This window comes from Daktulosphaira vitifoliae, unplaced genomic scaffold, assembly GCF_025091365.1.
Source record: "Daktulosphaira vitifoliae isolate Bord-2020 unplaced genomic scaffold, ASM2509136v1 Scaffold_4, whole genome shotgun sequence".
Lineage (NCBI taxonomy): Eukaryota > Metazoa > Arthropoda > Insecta > Hemiptera > Phylloxeridae > Daktulosphaira > Daktulosphaira vitifoliae.
The window spans coordinates 43102171-43114644 of NW_026099575.1; the positions used below are offsets into that span (position 1 = coordinate 43102171).

General features: G+C 24.8%; 1 protein-coding gene across 2 annotated transcripts in view; it reads right to left on the reverse strand.

Moving 5' to 3' along the window:
• The window catches only part of LOC126905991 (uncharacterized), a 42791-nt gene extending 35034 nt beyond the window's left edge, over nt 1–7757 (reverse strand). For both annotated transcript variants that reach the window (XM_050686214.1, XM_050686213.1), the window contains exons 1-4: nt 7642–7757; nt 7449–7578; nt 3335–3429; nt 3124–3264 (exon numbers count right to left, since the gene is read on the reverse strand). In XM_050686214.1, coding sequence (XP_050542171.1) covers nt 3124–3264; nt 3335–3429; nt 7449–7578; nt 7642–7698 — 423 coding nt within the window. In that variant the 5' untranslated portion in view covers nt 7699–7757. The remainder of the gene's footprint in view (nt 1–3123; nt 3265–3334; nt 3430–7448; nt 7579–7641) is intronic.
• Between the last annotated feature and the right edge of the window lie 4717 nt (nt 7758–12474).

The following is a 12474-nucleotide window of genomic DNA, read 5'->3' on the forward strand; positions in this document are numbered from 1 at the left end:
AAAAAAAAATATACCAAATGAAAGATAATGATATTATGCATCTATTTAAAAAAGAATTATATTATAAAATAATCGCCAATTTGTAAAATTGAACATTTTATAAAATTTTTTGTGAATTTTTAATGTTTTAAATTTTTCAGGGAAGGATTAAGAAATTTTATACACAAGATCAAATAGCCTTCCTTTTTAGTAAATAGAAATTATAATAAAAATAATTCTATTTCATTTTTGTCTGATTAAAGTTTAAATGAATTCAAGACAAAATATGAATAAATTTATTTTTATGCCAACATTTTTGTTTAAGCGCCATGTTTTATCCAATTTAGTTTGAACTTGGTAGATATTTTATATAAATAAAAAATGACTCGGGGCTTTAAAAATTCAATAAAAAAATTTCGGCTTATAAAAATATTTACCACCCTGGAAGATAAATTATGTCTTAATTACTCATATAAAAATGAATTATTTAATACATATTTAAAAAATCACAATCAATAAATGTACACTATCGCAGGAGGAGGACGAAAACGATAAAAGGTCAACTAACTCAGATTATTATCTAAAAAGAGATAACATAGTCGATTACTAGTATAATATCATTAAGCTAAGGCCTCCTAAACAATAATATTTAGTAAAACATTTGAAACTAATTCTTAGTGTCAGATCAAGCTTTAAAAATTAATTAAGAGCCGTGTTTTATCAAAAGTTATTATGTCTAAACATATACGATGCATGTCATAACTTATAGTTCGGATACCGTCAAGTATATATTTATAATAATGAAATAATAAACACTCTCATGATTTATATAAGTTTTTGTTAGGTTCACAAACTAATTGGGCAATATCAAAGAGATACTTTTAGCTTCGATGCGAAGCTGAGAACGTATTGGTTTTACTAAGATGTGTTTATTTTTTTTTATTTTTTTTTTTGTGGCTGTTTTTTTAATCGGACCATTTTCCTATATTTGAGGGGGGTTCAAATCTAAAAAATGCATGTAGAATGTAGAACTTTTCCCTCGTTCCCGCAAATGGGGGAAATCTCCAAAAATATTACGAATTTAAAAATCAGTAAATTTTGTCATTTTTTCACTTTTATATCTTAAAACTTCGATAACTTTTTCATAAATTAACAAATCAATATAATTTTCTTTTATATCAAAACTTTAGATAATTCCCTTTTATTTGATAATATTTTTTTGAAAATCTAACATTTAACCTTCTCACAGGGGAGGATTTAAAGTAGCAACTTTTTTACAAAAACTAACTATTTCAACTTAATTTTTGAAAATGTTTCGGAAATACTACGTTCTTTAAACATATATCAAATAAAAGGTTAATGACGTAACCTTAACATTTGTCACGACACCTTATCTTCTACGTGCAAATGGCTGCCGTAGTAAAAAAAATGGTAATTTTGTATTAATTTTTTTGTAATTATGTAATTTTTGATTTTAAATTTTCAATTTTAAATTGCTATAACTTTTCGAAAAATGTATGTATCAACACAATTTTTTTTCTAAATACTATATATATATTTCTTTCATGTGATATACTTTTTATTAAAATTGGACAATTTCCCCTTGTATAGGGGTCGTTCAAATCTTGAAACATTCTATAAAAAATAGAATTTTTTAACTTAACTTTTGAAAATATTCTGGAAATATTGTGTTCTTTAATCATATACTAAATGAAAGCTTATATCATGTACTATAAAATTAAAAAAAAAAATTTGTCCCGACGATTAATCTTCTATCGGAAAATAGCCGTCAAATTTAACAAAAAATGTAATTTTTATGTAAAAATCACTGTTAAACATGAAATATTTGAATACTTAAAACTTCCATAACATTTTGAAAAATGAACAAATTCAAATATTTTTTATTTATATCGAAACTTTTGATATTTTTCTTTGATTTGATATAAGTTTTTTGAAAATTTGACTTTTAATCTGCCCACAGGGGTTTTACACATTTTTGTAAACAAGTTAAGCTTTATCAATTTAATTTTTGAAAATGTTCGGAAATATTGACACTTTTATTTTATCTTAAAATAAAGTTTATACTATAATAAAAACCTAAATATAGAATATTTTCTTCGTTAAAATGGCTACCGTATTCAAGCATAGCATGAAGTTCAAAAGACATAAAATATAAACTTATTTAATTTTGTTTGCTTTTTTTTTAAGAAAAAAAAACTCTATTTTCGTAAATTACATAAAAAGTTTGTATATTTTAAGTTTTTAAACATCCCTATTATTCATTAAAAATTTTCAATTTTCAAGGATAATGTCTTCGACTAGNTAAGTTTTTAAACATCCCTATTATTCATTACAAATTTTCAATTTTCAAGGATAATGTCTTCGACTAGATAAAATTTGTGATCTTTTGACGTATCATAGAAAGAAATCGGACCGGTGAGAGCTGAGAAAAAGTAGTAACAAACATAAAAAAAGATATCATAGTAAAATTAATTTCTCTCAGCTTCGCATCGAAGCTAATACTTAAAAAAATATAAATTAAAATTGTTATATTTAAAAAAAATATGTTAAAATGAAAACAAAATTATGTTTTATAGTTTAATTTTGAATACAGAAGAAATGAATGAAGATAATTAAATATAAACAATTGTTTTTAATTAATATAATCATTTTTTGATGATATATATTTATATATATAAATATATACATTAATTGTGATAGCAAAAAATACATACAAATTAAAGAAAATTCGAATTCTATTGAATAATTAATTTTAAAATATGTATTTCAGAAATAATTTAATATACCAACCCAAATTATTTTAACTCAAATAGATCAGACCATTTTTGGCACACTGACTGGTCATTATATCTATATTATATACCATTTAGTAAAATACGCATCACATTATCAAATGATTCATGTAAAATGAACAATTAAATAATTAATATGTCATATTAACTTTAAAAATCACCATATTTATCAATTTTAATCAAAAAGTTCAGAAACTTTTAAATTTTATAATTAAAATTGGTTGAATAAGATTATCTATAAAATAAAACGTAAATAAATNTATTAAAATTGGTATGTATTAGCTTGAATAAGATTATCTATAAAATAAAACGTAAATAAATTTATAATTACTTTTTGAATAAGACCACTGTAGTGAATTGAATCAATCAACCTTTTGTAATTTTTATTATCTATAATACCATCGCCGCTTAAGCCAATATCACAAAAATTACCAAACACACTTTCTAACTCATTTTTATTCAGTTTTATTATCTAAAAATTCAAAATAAATTACTACTGAGTCAGGTAAATAGATAGTAAACTAATTAATATATGATTTTACTTCTTTTTGATCACCAGGTATAGTTATATTATCACCCGCCTTATGATATTGATGCATAAAATATAGAATCTCGTAAACTCTTTTACATTCATTATCTATAAAATATAAAATACTTGAAATATATTAAAAGTACATCTTACATAGATTTTCTCCAAAATTAATAAAAATATAAAAAAGTGTCTCAAATAAAAAGTTAATATCATAACTAATTAACATTCAATTTTTTTACACATTATTTTAAAAAATATAGTTTAAAAAAACTAAAAAACACGCTTTTAAAGCACATTGAACTAAAAAGTTCAAAATAATTTTTAAAATAAGCTTAAAACAATATTGAACGAAAAGTACTAGAATTATTGTGATAAAAGCGTGGGTGCTTCGTGCCATATTTTTCGTATATTGAGCGCCCGACGCCTTTTATCACAATAATTCTAGTACTTTTCGTTCAATATTGTTTTAAGCTTATTTTAAAAATTATTTTGAACTTTTTAGTTCAATGTGCTTTAAAAGCGTGTTTTTTAGTTTTTTTAAACTATATTTATTTTTTACTTTTTAGTTTTATGTTATGATAATAGTTACTATCAATATCATGGTTGTAACGGGTAACGGGAATACAGGGTTCGATTCCGGGGAGAGAGTCTGAGAAACGGCTAGTGACGAAAAATGATACGGGAATCATCCCCCGTAATCGGAATGAATACACCACATATCTCTTAATGAGAATAAAGCGTATTAATATATAAGTTTTAATAGTAATTAGAATATATATATATATATAAAGGGACTTAAGTAAGTAAACGTATCATGCATGAGGTATAGCCGTGTTTAGTGGGCGGGGGGAACATTATACACGAGGCATATACGGCGGCAGAGGCGTCGGCTGTAGGAATATATAAATGAATATTAACATATACGTATATACGTATAAATATTAATATATATATATATATATATATATATTAATATTAGCGGTGGCGGTAGGAATATAATGATCTTCGCATAATATCGCGGCACTTTTGCTGTCGTTGACGACGCGATGTCCGGCGTGATCCTCGGGCGTCAAAAGGTTAGCAGTGTAGATGACAACAGTGCGCGAGTGCGGATCGGTTTGTTGACGTCACTTTGACAACGAGAAGAAGACTACGGTATCATTAACGGCGGGACGTCGTCGGCCGTGCGGCACTTGCTGGACTTTGCACCGCGGCGTAAAACGACGCGGGGCTGTGTCAATTACAATAAAAATTTGTTATACAGGGTGTTTAGTAAGTCAGGAAACGGGTTTCTATTGTTCTCATTGTTTGTAACAATGAGAACAATAGATACCCGTTTCCTGACTTACTGAACACCCTGTATATACATATATATATAATTGATGATAAGCGCGCGTCTACGGGTTGGAAAATATTGTTCTCTACGAGTGGTGAGCGGGGTGGGGCGAATGCGTTACAACAGTATAGTCTCAAGGTCATACACGACGGGATACGCGACATAATAACACGTACCGCGTGGAGTTACAAACTTACAAACGACAAACAACAAACAACAAACAAACATACATGTGAAACTAATATAAGCGTGTTAAAAATATCTATAGGGAATTTTAAGGGATTATTTTTAAAAATCAAAAGGAATTATACATTTTATTTTTTGTGTAAAATTTATAGTTATTTTTTTACAAATAATTACTGAAAAAATGCCATTTTTTAATAAATTTTGAGCTTTTTTATTTAAAAGATAATTCAATATTTTAGTATTATTTCAGTATATTAGAAAAATTCAGTTAGAAAATGTAAAATGTAAAATTTAAAAATTTTGTTTTTTGGAATCGCTAATGGTGGAATAAATAGTATATCTAATAATAATTATGCTAGGGAAATGTAGTGTAATAACATAAATACCAATGACAATCCTAAAATTTTTTAACTATTCACCAAGTAGTACAGGAATGTAGTTAAAGTGATAAGTGCATTGACCTTGTCGTATTTTTGTTTTTACGGTCCAGAGTAAGTTTTAAACAAAATAAAAAAGTAAAAAAACTTTAATATAGAATGAATAAAATTTTGAAAAAATGTATATAGTAATCATTCATTTTCACAAATTTTTATAATAAATATAGTTAGAGTTTTTTAGTCTTCAATTGTGTAACTTATATATGAAACTTAATGTATGTAAATAAAAAAGTAAATTTATTTAAGTTTCATAATTTGTTAATAATAATTAAAACTGATTGCACAAACATTTTTTATAGTTTAAAAAAAAAACTCAAATAAAAAAAGAGATCAAAACAGTTGGCAAAAAAATATATTTTAAGAAAATATTATTTATTTTAATTAGAATATTTTGTTAACTGATAAATATATGATGATATATCATAAATAGGTAAAAATATGCTAGAAAATATTTTAAATATTATTAAATTTAAGTATTTAAATGTAAATGTTTTATCTTTAATAATAAAAAAACCCATGACAGGGGGCATAAAATGGACGTGGCTATGTTGGGACAAGTATAGATGATATCTGACAGTGATTAAAATGACTACCATAAAAAACGCATCGATGCGTTTAAAATACATAAAATACAGTTGTTAATAATGTAAATAAACAATAAAACTATTTCAGTTTCATATTTTTTTAATAATAAGGAAAGTTTTTTATGTTTATTAAATAAAATTGAATGATTTAAAAAAAAAAATCTAAACAGTGCACCAAACAATTTTTATTATTAAAAATCAGTATCAATGTTTTAAATCGTCGTGTATTGATTTTTCCTGGTGACAAAACTAATAAACTTGTTCGGCTACTCAAGAAGACATTTTTGTCTCAGTATTAACAACGAGTGAAGTATTACTTCAGTACTGGTAACTGACCATTTGATAGCCCGTAATTGTGTAGTATTGGCTGACGTCTTATTTAAGTACCGATCCATAATTGTACATCAGTACATAGCTACAATTGCTGATATAGGACTGAAGTAATACTGGTTATAAAAAACCTGATCTGACAGTACAAAAAATGTTATCATGCCAAACATATGCCACTGTCGGTCTAATACTGATAGCCGCTACTACAACAGAACTGCAAATGAATACTGCAAATTATAGTGCTATACATGTGTGTTATGTATACTTGCATGTATATATGACTTATCTTTGAGGCAACAACTTTGCCTTATTCCGCTGCTTAAATAAGCATTTCTCTAAATTTTAAACTTCATTCGCCTCGTTGGTTGATAATTTTGTGTTTTCAAATGATAACACATTTTGAATTTAATAAAATGTTCGAGTATTTATTTTAATAGTAAATGGTATTTGAATTTTAAATTTAACATTATTCGTTTATTAGATATAAAACTTTAAAGGTACAAGTTGTTGAGTTAATATACATATATAACACACAAGGAATTACAAATAAAGATAGCTAATTGGTTTTTTATGACGTTGCTATCACAGATACGGAGCGTTTATTATCAATGGTAGTAAGGCACATTTTTTTGAGTCAATAAATACATCAACAGACAATACAGAAAGCATATCTTTTGATAATGTCATAATTGACAACAAATACTGCATCTCTGTGAAAGCGGCGTCATAGAGAACCATTACCAACTTATATAAACTTGATACCTACGGTATCAACTTTATTTTTTTAAATAGAAACATACATATTTACCTTACTTATAAAACAGAAAATTTTGTAATTTAGAAAAAGACTAGTCGATAACAACTGATAGACCATTAGTTCAGAAGTTATCAACAATTTAAAGTATTAAATGGCAATAGGGCGATACCTGCTTTTTCTATCACTGGACATTTCCCTTCTGAAATACTAGTCAAAAGATGTTATTGATCAATGGTTTTTTTAATTACATAATTTCCTTTTTAATAGGCTATAGAAATATGTATATAACCATTAAAAAAAAATAAAATGCACACCTTCATAACACATAAGGGGAAAACATGTATAATGTTTTATAACAGTTACATTGAGTTACATATGTAACTAACAAAAGCCATAAAAATTATGAGAAATTGAGAGTCTAATCCTAATAGAATCTTTCTTTATAAAAGTTTAAATATAATAAAATAAAGCTAAAAATTATATGTAATAATTACCTTCAGTGTTATAATCGTATTCTTCATCGACATTAAAAGCTTTTATCACTTTATTTACTTTATCTTTATCATTATACTTTTTTACCAATATTTGCAAGCATTGTATTTGAATTGCATTAAGTCCGTCACTCTTTAAATATTTATATAATATATTTCTTAAAAAAAACAATTAAATATTTTAATAAATACTTACCATTGTATCGGTAAAAAAACATACTGAACAAAAGAGTAGTATAGTTTTTAAATGCATTACAATGATTTAAGAAAATAACAATTTAAAAATTAATTATTTAAATGTTTAAATTTTAAATGAATAATATTACGTATGTTGTGTTGCAATTTATACTAAAATATTGCAAACATTAATTGTTTATTCTAAAATAATGTTTTTCGTAAATTTAGATTTTAATGTATTTGATATTACAACAATTAGACTTCATAAATCACATATTTAAAATTATTTCAATAATGATATCGCCTAGTGTTTAATTTTAAAAAATTAGTGGATTATCCCAAAAGAAAAATGAACTCCTATTTCCTATTTTATATTTTGATTACAAATTTTGTAGCTTTTATAAAAGAGAAATCATAAAGAAGATATTAAGTATTTGTCATTGTTATGGCAAACACGCATAAAAATTGAAAGGATTGAATAAAATTTTTTTCATTTGTTATTAATATAAAAAAAAATTGTATTGCTTTGTGCATTTTTAACATAAATGTGGCATGTTAAAGTATCAAAAATTAACATTTTAAACAACGATTTTTACACAAAAATTAAATTTTTTGTTCAATTCGGCGGGCATTTCCCCATAGAAGAAAAGGTAACAAGACAAAATTTTTTTTTTAAACATATTGAATTAATTATAAGCTTTAGATTGTCATATATTAAGAGCTCGTAGTATTTCTGGAATATTTTCAATAATTAAGTTGGAAAAGTTTAACTCGTGTGTAAAAACTGTTATTTTGAATCCCTCTCAGGTAGAGAGTTACATTTTCAAAAAATGTATATCTATTCAAAAGAAAATATTTTAGGTTTTAATATATAAATGAATTATTTTGATTTGCACATTTTTCAATATGTTGAATTGGCAATTTTTAGAAAAAAATATGTCGAAGTTTACCGATTTAAAAAATTGTAATTTTTTGGGGTATTTTCACCATTTACGGGAATCGTGGGAAAATTTTGTAATTTTTGAGGGTAACGTCTTTGACTAGACACAATTTGTGATCTTTTGACGTATTGTTGAAAAAAATAGAGTGCTGAGAAAAAGTGGTGACGGACACAAAAAAAAAAAAAAATTAAAAAACAAAAAAATAAATAAACACATTTAGATTTTTTCTATCATCTCTTTTTTGAGATTATAACTAGTTAGTAAAAAACGAATAATTACTTAAAACAAAATATAAACAAAAAAATGTACATTTTTTCAAATAATTATTGATTTTTATTTTTAATATTTTATATAATCCATGTAAAATTTCAATGAAAAATATCATTTTTTTCGTCCTTAAGAGTTTATTTTCATGAAAGTTTATAATAAAAAAAGGTTAAACTTTCAAGTTTGATATAAATCAATAAATAGAATATTATATGAGAATTTTCAAAATATTGTTAAGATATTATGAAGTTCGGAAATATTATAAATATTTTTTTTTTTAGCTTTCAATACAAAGTATTATTATAGCTTAACAATTAAATAAAATGAAAAAATAATAATAAAAAAATAGTACAATTGATCTTACATTAACAAAATTACAATATAATTACACTAAACATAATATTATAAATAGAAAATTTATGGAAAAAGTTCAAAATTTCGTTAAAATTACAATTAGTTTTTCATTTATATCTATTATTTGAATAAAAATCATAATAATCATTTCAATATAATTCTTGGTGTTTAAAAATATTCTACATTTGAAATAATTAACTTTTTTAATTATTTAAAAATAGCCAGAAACAAGAAATTAAAAAGTATATCAGATGACGAAATCATAAGTGGTACTAAAACATGTCCGACTAGGTCATAGTTTGACCTAATATTTAGGAATATTTTCGGATAATCGTAAAAACTTGACCAGGTTGGTTTATCACAAGGGTAATATAACAATATTATTAAACGTAAATTATTATTGTTTCAGAATTTTATATCAACCAAATAAGGAAAAAAATCCTCAATAATAATAGATACAATTAAGAATTTCTTACCGATTTAAAACAGAATAGATTTACAATTATATTACAAAACGGTAAGTCTCTAATTTTATCAATGTAAATGATTATTTTTATTACAATTGTTTAATAGAAATATAACATTTTTTAACGCGTTTTAACTGGTTTTCGAATAGCGGGATAACTAAGTAGAACAAATTTGGGAGGGTTAATTTAAATTATCTTTTCAATAACCTAATCTAACTGGTAGATTAAAATCTCCTAGTCTTACGAAACCATAACACAAAAAATAAGACATTGAAATCTCAATACAATTCTACACAAAGGTAGAGATTCGCATATGGACTAAATGATAACAAAATCCTTCAAATAAGTGTAATAAATATTTTTTTTTAATTTTTAAGTAATGAATGAATGGTCAAAAAATATATATTATTTAAAAAAATACGTAAGAAGCAGATTGTATTATGTGCATTATATCAATATAAATAATTATTAAATATTTAATAATTTAATTAAGTTTTGAATATTTCAATTGAACTAATATTATTCTGGTTTCAATAGTAATTATATATCAATAACTATATATAATTACATATAAAACTATAATACCGACCGATATTAATTTTTACTAAAATAAAAATTTCATGTAATTCCTTCTAACAATAATTTAAGTATATGGAAATTGGAAAAATTTAACCTCACTTCTATAGTCGTAGGGTAGTCAATTTTTTTGGTATGGCTAAATTTAATTTTCCTCCCTTAAGAAAATAATTTGTATAAAACAATGCATACAATATCTCTGAATTTGTGAGGGATAATAGAAAATTTGGAAGACTTAGCCCTCAAACGCCCTCTTAGATCTTGTTACGCTCAATACCCCGCTTAACATCATGATTATATCAACAATCTCTAATATTTCAAAAAATGAAACTTCAAATATAGTTATATATTTGTTCATCTATTTATGAACCTTTGGAATGCGTCAATGGTTGTTGTTTGAAGGAGAATAATCATAAATCATATTAACAAAAGAAATCTTATTTACTAAATGATAAACAAGTGATTCAATATTTAAATATACATATTTCATTTTACCAATAAATTTCCTGACTCATATAACAATTTATAAAATATCTTCAATTTTTTTTTAATTTTATAGAGGGATATAATACTGGTACTGACCCGTACAATTGTATTAATTTTTATTTCTCTTGTAACTTTTTGCGAGGGTGAGATTGACATTTTAATTTAAAGAGAAGATGAGTGCAATGAAAAATAATTATAATGATAAAGAGAGCAACAACTCACCACTAATCTATGCTTATTAGCTATCGATTATTCATTTTCTTAATTAGATTATTATCTATCATATAAGATATTTAAATGTATTGTGCCATTTGAAAAAATCAAGTTTTCACCCTTAAAACTAAGGAATGGACCTAAAATGTATATAATGATTACTAAAATAAATCAAGAAGCATTTAAAACTAAAACATTTCTGAAAAAATGCTTAATATTTTTATTATATTGGGAGTAATCGAGTGGCTAACATTAAAAGAATCATCATGTATTGATTACTTTATTATTGCCAGCTGATAATTTTATGCATCGTGTATATATCTACTAAATTTTCCAGGGATCTTACTGATTCACTACGTGGTTACTCTAAATATTATTTTAAATCAGAGATCGAATAAAAAATATTAATTTTGAATAACGTTTGTTAGTTAAAACATTATTGGTTTATAATGTTCTACGTTTTATGGTAATTAAACGTTGTAACTGAGCATAGTGTCCCTAATTCTATTATTTTCTTACAAGACGTTCCATTCTGCTAGAAGGAGAGTGAGTAAAATTCTGTGAACGCTAATGGTTCCAATTACTTTTCAAAATAAATAACGCTATAATTATAACAATGCGTAAACGGTCCAATTAATGCAGTAAACAATTATAGGACGATTTGAAGTTATTATTAAGTATAGAACATTCATACGTTCAGGAAAAAAATTTATTGTTGGGGTTAAAGGAGACTTACCCTAAGTCTCTTATNAATTATTGTTGGGGTTAAAGGAGACTTACCCTAAGTCTCTTATAAATATATTTTTAAGTTAAAATCTAATATTAGAAGTACCCCTTAGAGATTTTTAATTAGTTACTTTTAGGTAAATGTTTTTCTCAATTGCAAAAAAATGCATAAAATACATACAAATTTTATTTCTAAATAAAATATACATGAAGAAAAATATGTATATTTTATAAAATTGTCACTTTTTTTCCTTAAATGACAACATACATAATTTACTGGCTTATAAAATAGAAAATGTTCTAGTTATGAAAATATCTGGTCGGTAACTACTTTTTGGCCAATATTTTGGAAGTTGACATGTTTATAAAATGACGGGGGGATGAGTTTTGACATTATATGAGAAGTAATAAAAATAATAACACCCGCGTTTTACTTTCAACCATTTCTACTAAATGTAGATTACTTCCCAAATACTGGCCCAAATTTTGCTATCGATCCATTCATTTTCTTAGTTAGAACATTATTTATTAAATAAGTTAGCTAATTATGTGTAGTGCACTTGAAAAAAAAAACCCATCACAAGGGGATGGCGGCACAGTGGAGACGTGGTATAGATGGATCAAGTATAATAATATGTGACAGTGATTAAAATCACTATAAAAAAAAAACGCTTCGATGCAAATCTTTAGATAGTGTTAAATTTTAAAAAATTGGTGGATTATTCCAAAAGCTACATGATCTGCTAGTTCATTATTAATATCCTAATTAACATAAAACAAGTCGAATGAAAAAGGGATTATTAAAAAATATTATTTCTCATA